The 23,738-nt window shown below is 47.3% G+C and overlaps 1 protein-coding gene across 10 annotated transcripts in view; it reads right to left on the reverse strand.

The window, feature by feature from the left end:
- Positions 1–23,738, reverse strand: part of LOC147633792 (uncharacterized) — a 145,849-nt gene that overhangs the window by 75,212 nt on the left and 46,899 nt on the right. For all 10 annotated transcript variants that reach the window (XR_015266926.1, XR_015266928.1, XR_015266929.1 and 7 more), the window contains exon 17: positions 1,896–5,566. Coding sequence is in view for 6 of the 10 variants with exons in the window: in XM_086804841.1 (XP_086660967.1) it covers positions 1,896–5,566 (3,671 nt within the window). In the remaining 4 variants the exon portion in view is untranslated. The remainder of the gene's footprint in view (positions 1–1,895; positions 5,567–23,738) is intronic.

The following is a 23,738-nucleotide window of genomic DNA, read 5'->3' on the forward strand; positions in this document are numbered from 1 at the left end:
CTGAGGGCTGGTTCACTGCTGTAAACAGCCTTCCATGGCTGGTCGACTTGCCCTGTGAGCCAGACAGGAGGAAAGTGAAGACACAAGGTTGTTCCGGGCTGATGTGGGAGTGCTATGGGCTGTCCATAGTTGTCCTACATGTGCTTGATGCCGGAAGTGCCTTTAATGCTGAGGATTTTCAGCAAAACTCTGCATATGTATTTGTTTTGCTTTCATATTGTAATGGAAGAGACAGGTGCTAGCCAGTGGAGAATCCCTGGGCACCCGTGAAGTTGTAATTGGAAGCAGACTCCTTTTTGGTAATCTAACCATAAGGGGGGGGGAGGGGGGGGGGGGGGGTGAGTGATCAGCTTATCTTCTGGCCCCTAGTGTGGTGTACTGTGCAGATTTGTCATCTCTTTTTGTCTGGCATGCTTATATGTATTTTCAGTTTACTTTCTTTCTTTTCTCTCTTGGTTGTGGACACATCTCTTTCTCTCTTCACTTGTGCAACCAGAAGGTTCATTATCTCTCTCCTTGAAACTTTCTCTATCCTCTACACATACCACCATGGATATCTTCAAGCCTCCATAGCCTGGATGCTCTGTTTTACTACAGACTAGCACCCGGGCGCTGCAAAACTTGCACAAAACTCCATGGCTTTTGCAAATCCAGTACTTGTACAATGATTCTACTGTTAACCTAAATGGCTAAACCTTCCTTTACCTGTCATACTATCTCCAATCACCAAATTATCCCATGTAGTGAGATGTTTGGCCTCCTCGCTTTTTAAATGTCTCTCCTCATAAAGAGGAGGCAACATGATGACAAGGGTGGAGCATTGATAGGACTCCTGTAAAAGGCAGGCATGCCATTTCATGAGTGCCTGTATAGTTACATCCTATCTTGGAGACCTCAAAAACTTTGTTTAGTGAATGCCTGTTTAGCTACATCCTCTCAAATGCATTTGACAGAGCGGTAGACATTGGTATGTCAAACCTTCTTGGAGGATGATAGGTGGGCCACCTTGGAGGCTTTCGGTGTAGAAGGAGAAACTACAATACTCATGACATATTATACTAGATGTTGCCGAGTTATCATTACATTATGTTTCATGATAATTGACAGAGGAGGTCCACGTGGAGGGGTTCCCCCCCCACCTAGCTGACCTAGGGCCAAAGGTACCCCAAAAAGGATACCCAAGGCCCCTTTTCTCTTCACCCTATATACACTAGGAACCAAGCCTATGGGATTAACCATACCCAAGGCCCCTTGCCTCTTCACACTATATACACCAGGAACCAAGGAGTTCACTGCCACGTTTCAGCCAGAAAAGGTGACGGTCACACCCCCCTCAAGCGAAACCCGACGAGTACATTTTGCTGAGAACAGAAGGGAGACCATTTGTTAACATTGGACGATCACCAACAACAGACACGTGACTGCCCCCCCTTCAATAGGAGGAGCCAGCCTGCAAACGCCACCCCCTTTGAACAGGAGGCACCAAAAGCGGCCCCAAGTAACGGCCAGAATCTCCTACAGCAGCAGGACCGTGCAGCAGAAGGAGAGACCCCACACAAGCAGCGCCCAAACTTGGCTCTGATACCATGATGGCAACAGAGAGGGTCCACGTGGAGGGGGTCCCCAGTCCCCCTCCACCTAGCGCCAAGGGTAACCCCAAAAGGTGTGCACCCGTGATACCCAAGGCCCCTTGCCTCCTCACCCTTTATACGCCAGGAATCCAGCACACACCAAACCTATGGGATTAACCAAGGAGTCCACTACCACGTGGGTGATGGTGCATCCAACAATAATGAGATGTTGCCGAGTTATCTATGATTATGAGGGGATGCTTGAGAAGCAGAAGACGGAGGAAAAAGAAAAGACTGACAAGAGACAAAAACAGTCTTGCATACCAGGCCTTTGTTTGGATAGAACTTCCAAGCTGCTCCAGACATGAGAAGGGATCATGTCAATCTCCTTTGCTGTAGAATACAAGCAAGCCCGACAGAGAAGTGCTAGTGACAACCTGGTAACAGGAGCATCACTCATCGTGTAGGTAGCCTTTGCTAAGCCTGGGAGAAAAGCATTCACCGAGCTAAGCAGTCTCTGCAAATGGTGTGGTTGTGCTAAGGGTACAAACTTTATCAACAGCTCAATAGCCTGTCTCCTAATTCTCACAGACGGGTCACGAGCTGCCAGCGAAGATACACTATCCCATGTTGCAGCCACTATTCCTGAGAAGAACTCAATCTTGGTCATCATTTCTCTACATGGCCACAGGGTTTCTTGTTTCCACATGACACCTGATGAGCTGACTGCTTCCAATGAACCTCTGCCTACCTCCTCCACCTCTGCTAGCTTTTCTAGCTGTTGAAGTGCCCCTGCTCTTTGTTCCGGTTCTCTATTTTCCAGAAGGACCCTGAAAAGATCTGTCAGAGGAGCACTTGGAACATTTGAATCATCAAGAGATATTCTGGTAATTAGTTTTGATAGCCACTTCATTGTCCATTGCCTCCAGGAGACCCTTGGCGCATGAGTGCATTGGAATTGCAAGGCAGAAGACACTGATGGAAGGATTTCAAAGAACTCCGAAGCTGCTGGTTGTGACAGAAGAAAATCCATTGTGCAAGCTCCAACTTGCCAACAATGAGACTGCTGGAATGTCAATATGGCCTGACTGACTGCATCAAGAGCAGCTCCATAAAAACCAAGGGTCCGCTGTCTTCCTCTTGTGACAGATTGACTCATTTCACCGATGTGCTGTGCATTCTTTTGCATTGAAGGAGACCCGCCACAGCAGGCATTTGTTAGTAAACTCAATGCCATGAGGCAATGCACTGCTGTTTTAGTGAGCTTTTCTGCAAGTTGAGGGTGCAATTTCCACACTGTTTCCAAGGGAGCCCCAAGGGCAAACACCAGACTCTCCATGCATTTCTCAAACTCCTGTAGGTCGGATGTGTTTGAAAACAATAGAAGGTCTACTTTTCTGGGTGATAAACCATAGCTTTCATCAGCTGCTGACCTTTTGGCCTTGTGTTGCGCACTGTCTAAAAGAATCTCTTCCACGTGCAACTCCTCAACCTCCAATGAGTTTGAGTCTTGTGTTAAATCACCATTAGCACGATCCAAGTTAGACATCTCTGACACCATATTGATTTCTTCCTCCACTAACTTTTTTGATCCTACTGCTACTGCTACCTTTTCCATGGAGAGGCCTCTCTGATCCAGAGACTTCTCAAGCAACCATTGACAGGCTTCAAAAACCTTTTGAAATGCACATATATAGTTGTAATAAGAAGTGGTTCCACTGTAGCTGGTAAAGTTTGCCCACTTCATCAACAGGTGCATAAGCTCCAGTCTCCTTACAACTGAGAGATCGGAGAGAACGACCCCAGAGAGGAAAAGAAGAAATGCCCCCTGCGACGTTTGCCCTGTGGTTTCACTCCTTGTGTCTGGTCCACTCCTCAGTCTTTCCATTAGAGAATCAAAGCACAATGATTCAAAGGTCAAGGTGGCAGGGTCATCCTCTATTTGAAGTTCCGCAGAAGCTGCCGATGCTATTCCATAGGACATGATCGGTTTGAGAGCTTTGAGCACTGAATCAAGCAGAGAAACATCGCAATAAGAGCTCTGACATAAGGATAGGATGACACCAAGCACCCTTGGAAGCTCTGGTACTATAGCTTCCATGTGTTCTACGAGTATAACCTCCAATAGCCGAAGTATGATAAACCTGACATTTGCAGCAGCATACCCCTTGATCTTTGTACATGATTGTGGACTCATTTTCTTCTCTAGAACATAAGGGTGACAACAGAGCTCTGAAAACCAGCTTAAGATATCAGGAAGGGCTGTTACTGGGACACCTCTCAACTGCAAGCACACTGCATCAAGTATTACTTGAGCGCTTGAACTGAACTGTTTTCTCAAACTGGGACAAACAAGATCCAATTCTGGATATAAAAAATTAGCAGCATCCCCAGGACTGCATTGATCCTTTGGATCCGGACTCAAACTGCTCAACTGTTCCTGAATGCTTTCAGAAGAATGCTTCAGATCTTGTTGTCGGAGATCAAATGCTTCCGTGTTCCCTTTTTCTTCTGGGATCCCTGAGCACATCAGATCATCAGCAAAAACTGACAATAAGAAAGACAACTGCTGAAGATCAGAAGCAAGAACAAGCCCTGTTTTCTTTTGAGACTTGGCATAATAAGCCAACCCCTTCCATCCAATAAACCGAACAAGAGGAAGCGGTGATGATGAAAACTCTGCTATTTTAGCCATCCAAGCAGATGCTGGAACCAACTCTTTGTGGTACACGAATTCTGAAAACCCAAACTCTTCATCATCCTCTACTGATTCACCACCACTTGCAGCAGCCACCAATCTGCACAACAACGCCCATTGCCTGTAAAGGGAAAGGGATGTGACTGATACCATGTTAGATCGCTTCCCTTTTTGCTGCTTAGGTTTAGAAAGCAGTGAGACATTAAGCCGTTTTGCAGTTCTCAAAATTACGTCCACAACATGCTCTGGAGAACATGACAACTCTGTGGCAGAATGCAGCAAGAAAAGAAGCCCTTGCAAGAGGGTTTCATACATGTTATCCCGTTCTCTTTGCAGCTGCACAATCAGAAAACTTGAGAGCAGGTTTTGATGTTTTCGCACAAGAGTAGTTGCATCAATCATGCTGTTTTCTATAGCAATGCCAGCATTTCCAGACATGCTGCTGCATCGACCCAAAACTGAATCTTCAGAAATCTGCAAATCTTCATAGACATTTTCCATGGCCTCGGTATCCCACTCTGCAGCCTTTAAAAGAATCAGAATAACCGCCTTATCCCGCTCTTCTTCAAGGCAAAACAGCCAGTTTAATCCAGTTTCCCTTCGGTTACCCCTATCCAAGTTCAGCTTCTCTTCGATTGAAGCACCATTCTTCCTAGATTTATCAATGATTTGCTGATAGTCTATTGAATGAAGCATAAAGAAAGGATTCAGATGGCATTCAGCTGCCAGGAGGAGACAATCGATTGCAGCTTGGCGGTTGTCCCAAGCCCCAGCCCCATCTTCTTGTGAATGCAACTCTGCAGCAAACCGAACAAACTCTGCAGCTCTAAGCTCCCGGTCCTGAAAGTTGACAAGCTGTAGATAATCTACATGAAGATTCAGAAACGGGTCCTCCTCCTGCATATCCATGGTAAAGATTTCACCTGCTCCAGTATCCCTTGTGTCCACTCCAGAAGTCTTTGGCTCTCCTTTTAAGGCAAACTGGCCGAAATCTTGAGTATCTGGGGGAGGGCTTGATAAAAATTTCCAGTTCACTAGTTTCAGCTCTGCAGGAACAAAAAAGAAACTAGGGTCTTCAAGGTTATCAGTAGGCGAAAGATCCAGTTTCGCAGCAGTTTCTTCCTCAGTAACCAAAAGCTTTGGCATGCCACCACACATTAACTTGGTGAGACAACCATCTGTGACCTGCTGGGTTGGTAGCAGGGGTATGTTTTCATCTGCTTTATCTGTCACACCTTTGTGAGCATCTATACCAGGTGGAAGAGGCAACTGCGGAGCCAGAATGGACAACAACACACTGCATTCAATGATCCAAAAAACAATCAATAAAACATCAAAACAGTTTATCTGCATATCAAATATAGCGCTCTCTCTCTCTCTCTCTCTCTCTCTCTCCATTGGGCCATCAGGGCACCGACCACGCTCCCAGGGAGTCACCACTGATAAAGCAGTCATCTTATGTCGTGCTCGTCGGCCACGCCCACCAGGATCCCGACCACGGCATCCTCACCATCGCCAGATCAGAGCCATTATTGCTCGGCATCAGAGGCGCCTACCTCGCTTCTACGGCCTCTCCATTCTAGACAGCCCCATGGCGGAGATATTTGATCTAAGGACAGGGCAACACTTCAACTGATCAGCATACATGGATCTACCTGATATACATTTTCCAGTATTTTCTACTCAGTATCATCTCGGAGTCTTATAACTCTGTTCTTATAACTGTAAGACAATCAGTTTATTGTACTTCTTATAACTATACACACACACACACACACACACACACACACACACACACGCATGTCACATGCCATGCGGATTGCAGTGGGCCAATTGCGGGTGTCATCCCACCACCTTAAGACAGAGACACGGAGAGCCATGCAGGTACCTCGTGAGGAGAGAATATTTGCTATATGCCAAAGGGAGGTCGAGTCAAAGAAGCACTTCACATGCAAGTGCACTTTATATTATGAGATTAGAGAGAGGTTCCATTATCCCTTCAGAGAGGAGTTTGGACCCTTATCCGGGATCATGGATTACCCAGATCAACAGCGGTGCCTAGGCCACTTCCTACTAGAGCATCATCACCACAGAGACTCACTGATTAGGGAGTCGAGACCCCATGGGAGACATCCACCCCGGCCCCAAGCGACCATCACTCAGTTCTTCCGATCACGAGAGGACGCCACACCAGCCATGGATATGGCATAACCAGAGCCTCATCGAGCCACACATTCTCGAGTGCCCCACCTCCGCCAAACCCCACTCTAGTGTGACTCTAGATCGGTCCACGGCACTACAGCGAGTCTGACGTCCCAAACTCCCTGGACCTTGCAGTAACACAAACATCAGCCTCAGCTTGAGGAGATCTTGGATAGGCATAGAGCCACCTTCCCACACCCAATGGATCTGCATAGCTTTCTATAGGCTACTAGTACCCCCATGCTTGATGATGGTCCCATTTTGTATCATACGGCTCGGATTTGACATTCCCAGCTCATGGCTCTAGTCTTTGTTTTCTTTTGTACCATGATGAGATTACATGGACACTATTGCATCACTTTTGGTCTCATAGACCCATTGGATCTTTTCAAGACGTTTAATATAACTATCATTCTTTCCTTCTCTATCAAGCATACATCAAGAACGTGAAGGACAACATCAAGAAGGCAGTGATCGAGCAGAAGAAGGTGTTGGACAAGGTCCTTAACCAACACGAAAAACAGTTGGAAGCCATCCGCAAGGAGAAACAAGGCAATAATAACAAGATTGAAGAACTAGAGGCGAAAGTTGAACCATCATGAGGAGGAGATTCTGACACTAAAAGAGACCTAGATGCAACAGCACGCAATGCTAGAGGCTGCATCAATGATAGGGGAACTCCAAGCAGAAACAGGAGTCCTAAAGGCCACTGTGAAGGACCATAGAGTGGAGGACGAGGAATTGAGTATACAGGAGAGAGTCTAAAGACGGACTTGGAGCAGCTAAAGGCTGCGAGTGATAAGTTCCAGGAAGAACTAGAGACCAGCAAGAAAGATTGGGTGGAGGTTGTGAAAAAGAACAAACCCCCAGAGAGCATCATACATGAGACTCTTTGAGAGGAGAAACGTAGGAAGGATAGGGCCCTCCATGTGCAAGTGTGGGGGCTACAAGTGGAGGCTTCCCCCAAGGCAAATGCCATGACCCTTTGCCAGATGATAGGAGTGGACAGCACTAGACCCCAACGAAAACCCCCCCCCCCTCCCCCCCTCCTTTGCAGATACATGGAGGGCAAGGAAGGATATGACATAAGAGTGGCCCGTCATCATCAGATTCCCTAATGCCACAAGCATACATGTCTTCTTAGACAGGCGGGCTGCCCTCAAGGGCACACAGGTGTACATGATGGGGGAGGATCTCACCCCAACACAAGTGGCACACTGGCGTGAGGTGCAATGGTGACAATTCACGAGGGGGCAAGTGGGCTGTCTAAACTTTAAAGAGATGGCAGGATCAATATCACTAACCGCATTCCCAAATAAGGACGCATGGTCTATGACACAGATCCAAGAGGTTTGAGCGAGACTCTCATAGGCAGGGATGTCATTTTCTATACAAAGACTCATATCAGAGCCCCAAGAGGGGCTTGCCAAGCATAGCCAGCTTCGGGTGGGAGTCAGCTTTCCGAGATGAGACCCACACATCACGAGGAGGGCGTACTCGGGATGGATAGCTGTCCTTTTTAGACCCCACCTCCGACGGAGTCTCAAAAATCATCCGAAAGGACAAGGACGCACAGTATCTTTGGGGTGCAGCTACGGGACTCTAAAGAGATTGCAGGATCAATATCACTAACCGCATTCCCAAATAAGGACGCAGGGCCTATGACACAGATCCAAGAGGTTTGAGCGAGACTCTCATAGGTAGGGATGTCATTTTCTATACAAAGGCTCGTATCAAAGCCCAAGAGGGGCTTGCCAAGCATAGCCAGCTTCGGGTGCGAGTCAGCTTTCCGAGACAAGACCCACACATCAGGAGGAGAACATACTCGGGATGGGTAGCTGTCCTTTTTAGACCCCAACTCTGCCAGAGTCTCAAAAATCGTTCGAAAGGACGAGGACACACGGCATCTTTGGGGTGCAGGTACAGAACAAATGGCATCCACATTGTTGTGCATTATTTTGCACCGAGCCACTCCCCTTATGCCACAAAGCATAGCACAATCCAGTATATTATGGGGATATTATGGAGTTCTCAGAAAGGGAAAGGGGGGGGGGGGCGGGGGCCGGGGGGGGGGGGGGGGGGGGGGGGGGGGGGTGTTGTAAGAATGCGGTCCTACCTCGGGACTTCAACACCATCACCAAGTCCCACTACTTGATCTGGACAACCGTATCACACTACAAGAGCTGGACATCACTAACACAGGGTTACAAAGATCATGACAAGACCGTGAGGAGGTCACGGTGTGTGGGAGGCACTTCCTAGAGCTAGGAGCTCCACATGGTCTTTTCATTTATAACGGGATGTCTGTGAACATGGTTTCAGCCATGAGAGAGAGTGAGTGGAAGAAAAGATGAAGAGATCAAGCCATGGTGACTTGGGTAAATAGAGATGGATGGGTGGAAAGAGAGAGAGAGAGAAAGAAAGAAAGATATATTAAGCATCTACTAAAGACCCAATGGGCCTATCAAACCAAAGTGATACAATAATGTACCTGGCATATCTCCTCATGGAACCGAAAATAAAATAGAACTCAAAATTATCACACTGCCGTGATACAAAACAGGCCATGGAAATCTTATCATGGAGTATCAAGAGCGAACATGAAACATGAGAGGAGCATCACTGCCCAATACATGGTATACCACTCTCCAAAATATCAACCATGAGGCTAATGAGTATGGCCGAGAGATCTCCCTCAGCTACGACACGTGGAAAGGTAGCTCAATTGCAATGACAGGATCTGGAGCTGATGACAGGATCATGGTCGACGTCACGGGGGGTAGGGACGTCAGGCAAACTGGAATGTCGAGGCCGGCGGTCCAAGGTAGCTCCTCTCGGGTGAGGTGGGTCCGCAACAGCCCAAGGTGGGTCCACGGGATCCATTGTATGGGTGTCCTCCTCCTCGTGGATCCTGAAGAAGCTAGTGATGGTTGGCTGGCGAGGGAGGGGTCAAGGTGGCTGGGGCTCTCTCAAGAAAGTGTCCCTCTGTCTGTAGAGCTTGAGCAAGAAGAGCCCTAGGCAGTGTTGGTCCGAGAAGTCAATGATCCTAGAAGATGGGCCAAATCCCTCATGGAAGAGACAATGAAACCCCCTACGGATCTCATAGTATATTGGGCACCGACATATGTAATGCTCCTCTATCTCAACCTCTGTGTGGCATAATCCACAGATCCTCTCCTCTTTGGGTCTCCGTATGAGCTCCCCAGCTTTGAGGATGCGCTGAGCTCTCCCTGTCTCTACTCTGAGGCGGTGGGATGAAACTGTATCTCGTCATTCACAATCTGCATGGCATGGGACATGTTAACACTTAAGTAGCCCGGCCACTGGATGAATCCATCCTCACTCATCCCGAGGAAGTGATCTCTATAGAAGTGCATCTTCAGTGGGAGCTCCAAAGGTGCAATCCATGTGCAGTGGTGAAGAGGCTGAGAGGCTGAGAAGATCTAATCAGATAACCCGGTTGGTGTCCTCATAAGAGAGCTAGAGAAAAGGGGGGTCAAAACTATACTGAAGGAGTGGGAGGTAGTCCACGCAGAACCCATATCCTAAGAACCAAGTGGATAGTAGGTGGGCAGGCCCGTCGGCTCTCTCACCTGCAGGATTCATATAGTTTCCACCCCCGACAATTCGGCAGAGCCTTGGTCTACAAGCACCAGCCGTGATGGGAGCTTATCAATAGCATAGTTGCATGGAATATTTAGTGGGCTCGGTGCAGCGAGGCCATCAAGGGTACTCTCACCCCTCTTGCTGTCCATCCGCTCCATTTTGAATGACATCATTCATACCCTTCATGGCCAGTGGAGGAAGTTGCAAGCTGTAGGCCAGGCGGGTCGGAATGGATCGCATGTATAGACAATGAGCGGCCTTCCTGCGCACATGCCCACGGGTCCCTTTCTCACAGATCGGGCCGGCAAATGACTTGACATTATAGGCCATCGGTTCGGCTTCCCCATCCCACCACCCCCTTTTTTGTATGAGGTAGTTTCCGTCCGAGAGCAGCCAGCCAGCAATGGAGGGAAACACCCTCCTCTCTTTGTATTTTGCCCTTCCCAGGGTGCTGAGCATGTACATCAAGTCCTTGGGCTGCCATTTTTCAACTAATAAAAGGATCTATTTCAGGGGGGCGGGGGGGGGGGGGGGGGGGGGGGGGAGGGGGAAGCAAGGTTGTCTGCTCTCACCGACACTATTTGGGCTATGCATTGATGAGATTCCATAATTTGTGGACAGCTTTGGAGGTAGAGGATCAACTTTGGCCCAAAAAATGGTGCCCATATTGCTATACATCAATGACATTGTCCTCATCTCAAATTCAAAGGAGGGACTGCAAAAACGCCTAGATGCATGGAGAAGCATGAGATCTTTTTTGCAACAAAGGCTTCCTAGGTTTTTGGATGAGGACAACCTCTTATGTGGAACGAGCTCATTAGGGATGAGACTGGTCGGCCACTTGGTGTGGCATCTTCTTTTCCTCTAGTACCACAGGTCTTACATGGCATCATGATGCTCCTCAGTGGTTGAAATCACCTTACATATTGGGGTGATTCTATTCTTTCCCGGCTTATAGCTGTGATTGTTGTATGTTTTTTTCATACTTAATAGAAGTCTCTTTCTGAAGAAAAAAATGCCTAGATGCTCTAGACACATTTTGCGGGGAGTAGTCACAGGAAGGAAACATCGTTCCCTATGGTCTGGAACAGCGGAACAGCGTTTCCTACGCGCATGGAACACCGGAACAGTACGGAACAGCCGATAACGTGGTGATCGAGTGGGAACGCTTGATGCTGTTTGGAGAACAGCGCTGTCGTTTTTGGAACGGCCGTTCCTTGTGACGGTCGGGAATGCAACATCCGTCATCCATCTATTAAAGGTACTTGTGAGGTACCAAAGGTACCTAATCTAGTACCTAAGGTACCTAAGGTACTAAAGTAACTTCAAATGGTACTTTCCCCAAGATAACAAAAAAAAACGGGCTACTGTGTGTGTGTGCTCGCCGCCGGCCACCCCTCCCTGCAATTGAACAGAGACTCGTCACTTGACCTCCTTCAAACAGTGAACAATGTGCTCCTCCTCCTCATCACTTTCATCTTCTTCTCCTTCAATCGTCAATCATTCAATGGCACCTAGAGCTTCAGGCAACACATGGTCCAAGAAGCAAGCTACTTGATCATGGTGGGAAGAGGTGGACTGTGATGAGACATATGCAAGTGGAGGTGCAAGGAAATGGAAGTGCACGTATTGCAAGCAAGCAAAGACAGGAGGTGGCAATCGTGGCCATGATGTGCCTTTTGCCAATCAGTTCCAACAGAGAAGAAGGAGGAGTTACACAAAAGGCTCAATGCACACGTGTTTCGAGCTCCACCTCCAAGGTTTGTGGTTGTAAATCCCTCTTTTTTTGCTTCTAGTGCATCTAGTGGTCATATCACATTCACTCCTAGTATGACACATGGGCTGAATAATTTGCTGAAGAACATTGGGGATTTGCCATGGGTGGCACCTGTTCTTGAAAAAGGGAGAGAGATTGTCAGTTTTATCACTCGTCACTACTATATTGTCTTAGAGTTCAAAAAGAGGTCTCCCCCATAGTGGTTGAGTACTTTAGGTACGGTGCGGTATGGTACGAGTACGTAAAGTACGCATCAAGATAAGTACATTCACGTTTTTTACTATGTATGTATGTATGTATGTATATAAAATAAGAAATATCTAGCATCCATACAAAAATAGCATGAAAGACAATGGTAATATTGAAATGAAAACTAATCTATTAACTACTGAGCAATGACCACTGACTAAAATAATTAAAAAACGGGCGAAATAAGTGTTGTACATTGAACCTCATATTTGGTACGGAACGTATGGAGTGGTACGGAACGTATGGAGTGGTACGAAAAGTACTGAAGGTGCTCATCGGATGAGTACGGGTACAGAATGCAACTATGGTCTCCCCAAAAGGATATTTTAAAATACTCTGAAACCCGCTTTGCCTACAATTTTATTATGTTGGAGAGGCTTTGAAAGGTGAAAAATGTTTTGAGACAGCTTGTGGTGAGTGATCAATGGATTAATTGGCCCACCTCTTGTTCAGTTACAGGTAGAGCATGCTGCAGTAATGTGATTCATGATGCATTTTGGGCTGATGTGGGCCATCTTAATGTTGTTCTGAAGCCCATCATTCACGTGTTAAGGATTGCAGACAGCAAGCAACCTTGCATTGGCAAGGTTTATGAGGGCATGGACAAGATGATAGAGCACATTAGAGAGGTGGAGCCTAATAAGGGAAGGCAAGAGGAGTTGAGAGTACTTTTCCAAACTCGATAGGATAACTATCATTCACCCTTGCATGCAGCTGGTTTTGTGCTTGATCCAAAGTTCCAGGGGCTGCGGCCAAGAGACTGAAGAGGAGGTCATAGGTGGCTAGAAGAAAGTATTGGGAAAATTGGTGCCAGATCCTTCCCGAAGGAGGTCTATCAAAGATTAATTATCAATTTATAGAAGCATGCAAGGAAGATTTGGTTCTGCAGATGCAAAGAGAGACAGATGCAGTGTGGGTGTTGCTTTATGGTGGGAGGATTATGGAGCAGGGACTCTTGAGCTTCAATATCTTGCCAGTCGTATTCTGAGCCAAGGAGCTAGTTCCTCTCCTATTGAGCAATTGTGGAGTGTATTTAGCCACATTGCCTCAAATAGACAGAACCGACTTACTATATATATATATATATATATATATATATATTTATGTGTATGTATGTATGTATGTATGTATGTATGTATGTGTGTGTGTGTGTGTGTGTGTGTGTGTGTGTGTAGACTATGGTGGGGAGAAAGACCTTATGGCCAATTTTGGTAAAACCAAAGTGATGGTATTTAACACCAACTGCCCGACCACCTCACACCTATCCTTCCGATTCAAAGAGGCGCGAGGCGAGATTGCGTCAAGATATGTATATATTGGAATCACATTTATAGGTCATGTGTTTAGTATAACTGCTGCTTACAGATTAGCACAAGGGCATGCCTCCTTGGCCCGTTTGGAGAGACAGTGCTTCGAGGGACATTTTTAGGAACCCCGCACTAAGTGTTGGCTCTTTGATACCTTAATGCGCCCAACAACTATGTATGGAGCAGCCATTTGGAACCAAGATTGGGGGAGGATGTGTGCAGTATTAGGAGGCTTTAGGTGTTGAAGTTGTCACACATGATTAGGAGTAAGCAATTGGTGCCCCATGACCTCAGACATGCGAAGTTTGGGGTAGCCCCACTAGTCACAGAGGCTCTCTTCCAAACCATTACTTACATTCAGCATGTATTGAAACTTAGTTGAACACAATGCTAATCAATACACTTAAATACACTAAGATTTAATGGACAACATGCTCAATACAAGAAGTAATTTGCTGAATTGATGAGAGATGCACAATGAGCCGGAACAACCGGCCCCTCCCTCAATTAAAGTATATTGATCTTGGGAGAATCAAGTACATAGTGTCATGGGAATTTCTGACCAAATTTCCATACCAATGCATATAAATACAGTTTTGCAAACAATGTGTTGTCGGTGTAGACTTGCAATTCACACTACCCTCTCAAGTGCCCATGTTCCCTACCATCTACTCTCTATTGTTCCACCAACACATGGTAGCAACAATATGCAAGAGAGAGCACGTAGGACAAGAGAACACTACACAAGGTATGTGAACATGGAGTGCTGCTCCTCCCTCATTCTACTTGCTTCCATATTTAACAACAAAGCTTACCAATTGCAAGTAGAGTCGATGACAGCAGAAGTCTTCACGATGGAAGTGTTTGGAGTGTTGAAATCTTCAATTTGTCGCGATCCTTCGCGACAAAAGTCTTCAAGAGGATGAAGGGAACCCTGGGAAAGCTTCCCCTATGGTTCAACTTAAGAAAGGAAGACTGATATTAGGGTTTTCAGTAAAAATACCAGAAATTACAGCAAATATAAGAGCTGTTTTGGTGAATTTCAATCATTGGGAGTGTGTGGGAGAGTGAATACCACCTCGAAACACTCTTGGAAGCTTGGAAAATACACTAACAAGCTTGGACATGTAGTTGGGAAGGAGAAAGTGCAAAAAATACAACCAAAAGGCCTCAAGAAGGAGGGCGCCAACTTCTAGAGAGAGAGGGAAGAGAGAGATGGTGAGATGTCCACCCTAGGTGTCAGGTAGAGAGGACAAGTGCCTTGTGGTGCAAGTTGGGACGGATACATGGCTGGTTGCTCCCTTTGTACAAAGGAGATAAGGTTTGGGCGGTGGGCATTGAGTTTTGTCCACCTCGGGACATCAGTGCGTGCGAACACAGAGCTGGTCAGAGAAGACGTTCACCACCCTTACCAAAGCAAGTAGGGTACTCGGAGGTAGTTGAATGGTTTCATGCACATGGATTGCGAATGGATCATCTCCCCCCATTTCAATATAGCTTAGACTCCCTACACCTCGATCTCTCACGAAAAGAGATCAACTGGATCATCCGGTTGGAATTACTCGGCCTACACATACATCTGACTTGGGTATCCTTATCAGAGATAGGGACCAAACGTGAGTTCTACTGGAAGCATTTTTTAAGACTCACCAGGGATGGATTCTTTGAGATCCAGATCCACATGCAACATGCTATACGCATCACAATCGGTCAGCCGAGAGTATCCTCCTACCACCTCCGAGTAGAGACTGGGAGAGCCAAGAACATCCCATGAGAATGGCGGATATGCACAATATGCACAATAGGGGAGGTAGAGGACGAGGCTCATAATATGTTCATATGCCCAGCGTATTATGAGATACAAGGGAGATTTCATTGCCTCTTCCGAGAGGGTTTTGGGCCACTGGCATGGGTGATGGAGTATAAGGACCAGAGATGTCTCAAGATGTACCTGATAGAGCTCAAACAACATAGGGACGCAGTATTGAGAGGACATGCTGAGAGACAATGCTAGCGGATATAAGACATTGCCCAGAGATCCATCGCTGATTTCTTCATGGCACGAGCATCCACCTCAGCCACCCATGCCAACACCAGCTCATACCAGCCGTACACATGGGTCAAATTCGCACCCCAACAGGTGGGTGGACCTACTCCAGCCTACGTGCTAGGCGCCCCCGACCCAAGGCACCAAGGATCTGCACCACACAAAAAAGAAAGAAACAAAGATATATTAAGTGTCTACTAAATACCCAATGGGCTTATGAGACCAAAGTGATCCATGGCATATCTCATAATCGAATGGAAAATAAAACAGAAACAAAACACAAACACAGCTATCTCACTGGGGTGATACAAAACTGTCCATGGAAACTCATCATGGAATACTTGGAACATAGAAACATGTCAGCAACATCAGCTCCCAGTAGATGGTATACCACTCTCCAAAATATCAAGCATGGGGCTGACGAGTATGGCCGAGAGGTGTCCCTCAACTATGTCACGTGGAAAGGTAGCTCGATGGCGGTGGAGCAAGTCCAGGATCTGGAGCTGATGAGGGGATCGTGGCCGACAGCCAAGGGGGGGGCGGGGGGCGGGGGGTGGGGGCGCCAGGCATGCTGGAGTGCGGAGGCCCCATCCGAGGTAGTTTCTCTCGGGCGAGGTGGATCCGGAGCAACTCGAGGTGGACATGACATGCCCTCACCATAGCCACGTCTGCCATCAAGAGGCTTATAGAGTTTTCAGTTTTCACATTCTTTTTTAGTTTTTTCGTGGCAATGTATACCCATGGTATCATTGTACTATTCACGGTCTCATAGGCCCTCCGGTCATTTGTAGACTTTAATCTCTCTCTCTCTCTCTCTCTCTCTCTCTCTCTCTCTCTCTCTTACACGGACAGAGATTACCACTCATCCGTCAGGATTTAGTTCAGCTGGACATTAGGAGGACATGGATACAGCCGACTGAGGAGCTGGGCACGAAGATGGCTTTCTACAGAGAGCATTTTCTTCAGCTCACAGCAGATGGTTTTGTGATCAGACCCAGTTACATGGTCTCATGCAGTACGATGTGCTATTGGTCAGATTCGCACATCCTCACACCAGCTTGAGATTGAGATTGGCCGATATAGAGGTATACCAGCTGAGGCCAGGATATGCCGAGTATGCCATAGGGAGCCAGAGACAGAGCTGCATTATATATGCCATTGTACTGCATACTATGAGATACGTGGTCGTTTCCACTGTTTATTCAGAGAGGGTTTTGGACCACTTTCCAAAGTCATGGGGTACCAGGACCAGAGGTGTTTGGGATTGTTCTTGCTTGAGCTGCGGAGACATAGAGATAGCCTGCTTAGGCGCACAGAGAGCCAGACTCAGAGGCACATTACAGACTTCTTTAGTCCAGCCATCACTGCGCCAGATGGACCACAGCAGCAGCAGGACATGGATACCGCCCACACCAGGGGTACACTGATTGATCGTGCGATTGAGCTTGGGTGGTCCAGACGCCCACGACTACGGAGGAGGGCATCCCAGCATAGACGGAGGTTGCAGCGGCAGATTCGGATTATTCTTGCGAGGCATGCGGGACACCCAGTCAGGGTGCTGACCACAGAGGATATTGAGGAGATCCGCCAGTGTCCGATGCGGCACATATTATGAGATGGAGGTACCTCCATAGTGTACCTTCCAGTTCCAGTTTCATTTTCTAGGTGCCAGTAGTATCATCTTTATTTTTCATTTTCTGGGTTTTTTTATCCAGACATTGTATCAGATCCACCATGATGTAACTTTTGGTCTCATAGGTCATTATGGCCTTTTGAAGACGTTAATATAACATTTCATTTCATTTCATTTCATTTCTCACACATGCACTCTGCACTCAGTGCATGGTGACAAACTGGTTGTACATTATTAGAACCTAGTAGGATGATATTTGTCGTACGTCGTGACCCCATTGTACATCCTTAGTCCAAGATAAGTCAGGCACCAGCTACGTACGTCATTCCTCAGCAGGCACCAGCTACGTAGGTCATTCCTCAGTCTTAGCAGGTCAGTCAATCAGTCAGTCAAGTCCCTTAACCCACTTGGAGAGAATCATTCATGCATGTAGAGTCGGTAAAAGCCTTAGGGTTTGCATCAGAAAGCACTCTGCATCCTGCATAATATGCATTCATATGCCTGTGCATCATTTAGAACATCTCAGAAGCCTTAGGGAATTTACTAGGATTTATCTGGTATTTTTTCCATATTTTATGGTATTTATTTAGCATTTATTGTCATTTATAAATATAAACTTTATTAAATAAATGACCAGCCAACTTGACCAGCCTCTAGTTAGTATAAATAGGCTTGCATAGGGCTTAGTTCATCATTCAGTCTTCAGTGAGCTAGGCACCTTCATCCTCAGCCTTAGGAGCATCCCCGCCTTCAGCCCTAGACTAATCCAGCCCTATTGGAGCTTCTGCGTTTGCTTCTCCAGCCAGGAGGTCTTTCATTTTGCTTCCAATCAGCATCTACAGTTCAACGCAGCAGTACAGCAATCCTTGTACCTCAACGCAGCAGTTCAATAGATCATTCAGCAGCTCTACAGTCCCTTGCAGACCTAGGCGCAGCATACAGTCCATAGGCGCCTGCATTCAGCACTCTTTCAGGCCCCAGCTCAGCATCAACACCTGCGTTTCTGCCCATAACAGAGCCGGCTGCAGTTCAGTCTAGTCCAGCCTGCATTTACAGTTCCACAGCAGTCCTACCTTGCGTTTTCAGTCCTACAGCAGTTCTACAGCAGTTCCTCCGCCTTATGTGCATCATCCATACATGCTTCAGTCATCTGGTGAAGGTAACACATCATTCATAAGCATTTTCGGCATATTTACATAGCTTAGAACAGTCCACTGCAGTCCCTTCTCAGCCTCAGGTGTGCAGCCCTTCATGCCCTTGAAAAGAGTGCATAGGCTCGAGATCAGTTCATTGAGGTGTTTCTACAGCCCTGCACAATTTAGCCAAGCTTCCGATCCTCCGAGATCTTGCGTTTGGCTTATCTACAGTCCACAGTCATTCTCTCTAAAGTAATAAAGCAAATACTATCTCAATAACGGGATAGGGGGCCCTTCAGTAGGTAATCTGGGACCCAATCTGGTGTACAGTTCTCGTATATATCTCTCTCATCTCTTTAAAGTTTGAAGTATTAAAATGGTTTGCTAAACTCACGAACCTCAGGATACAGAAGACGGTGTGAGCATTTGTGTGACACGATCCTCCAATACGAAGACTTCCGCTGCATATTACACTCTCTCTGCTTGCGCCCTCTGCCCGCCATCTGCTTTACGTTTCCGCCTGTGCCCTCCACCCGCCATTTGCTTGAGCTAGGTGATTGTGACAATGGTGCTCCCTCTTGAAGACAGAGTGAACAAGATCGAAGAACAGGCTCAAAAGGCCCTTTCAGACCAAAAGAAGGTGATAGACAGGACATTGAACCAGCATCAAAACGAGATTCATGCTGTCAGGACTGAGATCCAAGGCAAAGACAACCGGGTAGAGGAAATGTACAAATAGCTAAAAAGATGAGATGAGACGAGATGGAAGCCTGGAAGGACGCATGCCTGGCTGCATGCATGGAGAAATGTATGGAATTATGCAAGGAAGAGATGCAGAAGTCTGGCAAAGAGAAAGGAGAGTTAGCCACACAAGAAGCCCTTGCTCCAGAGATTGCCCAGTTGCAAGACGCCAATGCCAAACTTGGGTGGAACTAGAGAAGGCTAAGAAGGCAATCACAGCAGAGATTCAAGAGACCAAATCAGGATTCTGCAAGGAGCATGTAGGCCTCCGAAAAGACATGGAAGCAACCAAAGAAGAGATAGGAGAAACCTCCAAATAGGTTGAGGTTGTGAAAAAGCAAAAAACAGTCCACACCCCAAATGCCACATCCATCATGACAGCCACACTTGAGGAAGAGAAGCGACACCAATCTAGGGCTCTAGGTGTGCAACTAACAGGCTTGCAAGTGGGCAACTCACCAAAAGAGGACGGTGAGACTTTATGCAGGCAGATGGGCTTCACTTGACACCCCTTTCGTAGATGCTTGGCTTGACGAGAGAGAGGCCTCTCCTCCTCAAGTTCAAAGATACGGAGTCCTGTTTGGTATTCTTGAAGAAGAGGGCCACCCTCCGAACCACAAAAATATACCTTGGAGATGACGTCACCCCCTACAAGTGGAACATAGGAAAGCCAGGATGGTTCAAGTTATGGAAGCCCGCAAGGCAAGAAAATGGGCCGTTTATCGTAATGACCAAGTCATCATCACAGATAAACGCCCCACATGACGGTGCGGGGTCTACGAGACCACAGATGCATTGAGGATGGGAGTATGGAATTGCAATGGAACTCTATGGTCAGACACAGGAGGCTTCAAAGAGATTTACACAGATAAATAAGGATATTATCTTCTACACAGAAACACATCAAAGCGGAGGGTTGCACATGGGAGTCAGCTTTCAGAGGACAAACACGCACCACCGGGGGGGGGGGGGTGGCTCCCAAGGAGTGGCATGCTTCTTTCGCCCTCATTTGAGGGGCATGCTCGCAAAGGTTAAACACAATGAGGAGGCTCGCTTTATGTGGATGCGATTAACCAGGCCTGGCTTGAGAGTAATGCATATTGCAGTATGCTACTTCCCACAAGAGAAATCAGAATATGCATGCAGGTTGACAGAGAAAGGGGAGACTCCATATGCGCCATTATTTGCAGACATTACAGAGTTCTCCCAACAAGGAGAGGTCCTCCTATTAGGAGACTTTAATGCACAGACAAAAGGGGAACAAGTGCAGACATATGACTTCCAAGGAGATGCCATTATGTTGTCAAAAATTGACTTGGCGAAATTGACTTGGCTGAGATGGGCCTCCATAGGGCCGACCAGGATATGGGGAATGCAACACCATATGGTAGACACTTCTTGGAGATGGGGGCTATGCATGAGCTAGTTATATATAATGGGCTGTCCAGATGGCCGCAATCGGGCAACCTTACATCTTTTCCGCATGGGGGAGGCACTAGTACGGTGGATTACCTCATGGGGTCTCCCGCTCTTATACCACACATCCCAAACTTTACCATCCCTCCTCCCCCCATACTAGCTGACCACGCATTACTTTCTTTCACACTCTCATGCCCCACCTTACCGCCCACACCCCCTGCCACCACCTTCACCCAGATTCATTTCCATCATGATTGTGACCACATCTATGAGGACCACCTCTCCCGCCTCTCGACTTATCCCTCCCTATCTCCACCATTACATCCCAGCTTTCCTGCATCATCCATGACTCTGACCACGCCAGCTTCCCCTACACCACATGCTCCACAGCAAGTTTGCCAGTGGGATCCCAACCCCAGAATGGATGGTCCATGGAGAGACAGTGTTTCCAGGCACATTTCCAAGAACCTCACACTAAGTGTTGGCTCTTTGATACTCTAGTACGACCAACGGCTATGTATGGTGCAGCCTTTTGGGGGCCAGGCCTAGGGAAGGATCACTGGAGAAGCATAGAGAGGCTACAGGTGATGATGTTGTCACACATGATCAGGAGTAAGCCATCTATACCACATGACATTCTACATGCACAGTTTGGGGTGGCCCCAATTGTTACAGATGCCCTTTTTCAAACTGTCACTTATAATCAACATGTATGCACGTTTGACAGAGATCGCCTCCCACGACTAGCACTAGAGTCCTCTATGCAATTATACTGCGAGAGGGAGAAAGAAAAGAAAGTTATATTAACGTCTACGGAAGACCCCAAGGGCCTATGAGACCAAAAGTAATACAATGGTACCATGGAAATACTGAGCCATCGAAATCTGAAAGAAAAAGTAAAATGAAAACATCTGACAGTACATGTGATCAACAAATGATCCTGTGTAGAGTGAGATATGTTGTGTTCAGCTAATGACGATACCCGCCTCAGCCAGAACCGATCTGATGGTGGAGTAAATGTCAAGCCTCTGTGATGGGAGCGCGAGACAGAGCGATTGAGACGAGCTAGACTTCCCTCCTTCTCAGCGACACGGCCACCACCATTACCGACACATGCATGATACTCTGAGGTAGTCGAGTGGTTTCATGCACATGGCATACAAATGGACCGTCTCCCCCCGATTCAGTATAGCCTGGATTCCCCCTACCTTGATCTCTCACGACAGGAGATCAACCGGATCATCCGGTTTGATCTACTCGGGCTACACATACACCAGACATGGACAAAGATTGGTCAAAAGTGTGAGTTCTACAGAGATCACTTCTTGAGACTCTCCGAGGATGGATTCTTTGAGATCCCGAGATACATACAGATACACGTTGTCGTGCCACAGCACGTCTATGGTGTGAAACCATGCATGTGAGGCTATTAAATGCAAATCCAGATGCATGGGATTAAGTGCCTGTGTACATATGGGATGTATGGCGTGTGGAGGGTTTTGCTTTTGAGGGCGTCGCCAGGTGTACAGGTGAAATGGTTTGGTGCTGAGCTTGTTACAAGCCTGTCCGGTGAGAGGTCAGCTGGGGATGGTTTCAGCTGCTCCGTCGTCTGAATTTGTGGGCGCGTCCAAACACAATGGGCACTCGTGAGTCAGTATTTGAAGGCATGAGGCATGGGCAATTAAAGATGATGAGGCCAATATGCCTTGACATGGTGTGAAAAGAAGATATGGTGGCCTTTCTTTTCCAAAATAAAATAAATAAAAGGATAAACGTGGCCAGCTGGCAGTAAGGGCGTGGAGCTTGGAGAGGGCTGCCAGCGCATCTTCGAAAGGAGTCTAGTAGCTGGCGAATCACGAGGAGTCGGGGGCAGCCGAAAAGAGACGGGGGAAGCCGACGGACTGGAGAGCTGCGTGTTTTTTGGTGTGGGGGTCTGCAGAGAAAAAAAAGACCAGAGGCGCCAACTAACCAGGGAGAATAAAATCAGTGAGGCGGCTTCTGTTCATGCCATGCAGGGTTTCGAATTACTGAAGAAATCAGGCTGCTTCTATTGATACGCCTCCTAAAGTTTCAGTCAAGTGAAGAAGTGAGCCGCTTAGAGGAGGGAAACTCTGGGTGACGTGCGCAGCCACAGGCATGCAGAAAAGGGAGAGCTCTTTGACGTAGCAGGTAGCCGCCTGAAGTGAAACCTCTGGGGCGAGTGCAGAGGTGAGCATGATAGGGCCGTTTCGGAGGGGGCTGCTGGATGCGCACAGGGAAACTTCCGGGGTGTAGGAAGACTAACACAGAGAAAAAGCAAAGAGAAGGCAAGGTGGGATACGGCTCTTGGCACACAAGCTAAGGCACGACGTAGGAAGGAAAGAAACATTGACCAGCCAGGGCCTGGTTAAGGCGCTGCAGAAAGGAGAGTGTGGGGGTTCTCAGGTGCAGACGTACTGGGGGGGCTCTTGGATGCTGTGAAGCCGGGCGCTTGCTGTAGCAAAGAGGAGAGGCGGCCATCGTAAAGCAGAGAGAAGGCGGGGCTGAGAGTGGAGCCTACACAGCACGTCAAGGTGCATCCAAAGCAAGGAGCGAAGACGGGCCAGCCAATCGCACAGCAAGCAAAAAGAAGAGGTGGGGATGGGACAGGTGCATTGGCAGACAGTAGCGCTATCCCAAAGCCAAAGACAAAAGCCATAGATTACATCATTGAGGATTGGAGCTTTGAACAAAGAGGACTTGCTTAGCTCAAGAGATGAAGCTCCAGGTTCAATGAAGATTGTATCTGATATGATGAGGATGCAAGTTTGAGGTTCTACTTTCTTGAGTCCACTTGTGGATGTTCACTTTCATGTCTATGTTTTTGTTCTTCTCGTGTAAGAGTCCCCTGTCTCAGGGTTGTTGAGACATCCTTTTTAGCAAGTGCAAAGATGACTGAGGATTTGGTTTGAACATATGATAAATGGGATGATGGTGATACACGATGATATTTCTATGATGTTTGAGTGTTGTTTTGGATGAATCTATATTACATGGTATCAGTTGTGGATGAGCATGTTGACTGTTTGAAGGCTGTTGGGACTTTTCTTGGAATGAAGGTTTAAGGTACGAGGGTTACAGAACACATTAGTTGGATTGTAAGGGATTTGGAAGCTACTCTCACAGCCAGAAGCCTCGCGCTTTCCCAACGACACCGCCCACGTCACGACAGCTTTGGTGAACCCGACGTGAAACCGCTGGGGTGAGAGTACGTAGAGATGGCTAGCAAAATGGAGCATTTATATGCAGAGATGAAAGAGCTTGAAGAGCGGTTCAGGAAGATTGAAGAAGAAAAGCGAATTCAGGAAGCGGTGGAAATTGCAGTGCAATTGGT

The sequence above is a fragment of the Cibotium barometz genome, chromosome 11, assembly GCF_041138505.1.
Source record: "Cibotium barometz isolate CiBa-2024 chromosome 11, ASM4113850v1, whole genome shotgun sequence".
NCBI lineage: Eukaryota > Viridiplantae > Streptophyta > Polypodiopsida > Cyatheales > Cibotiaceae > Cibotium > Cibotium barometz.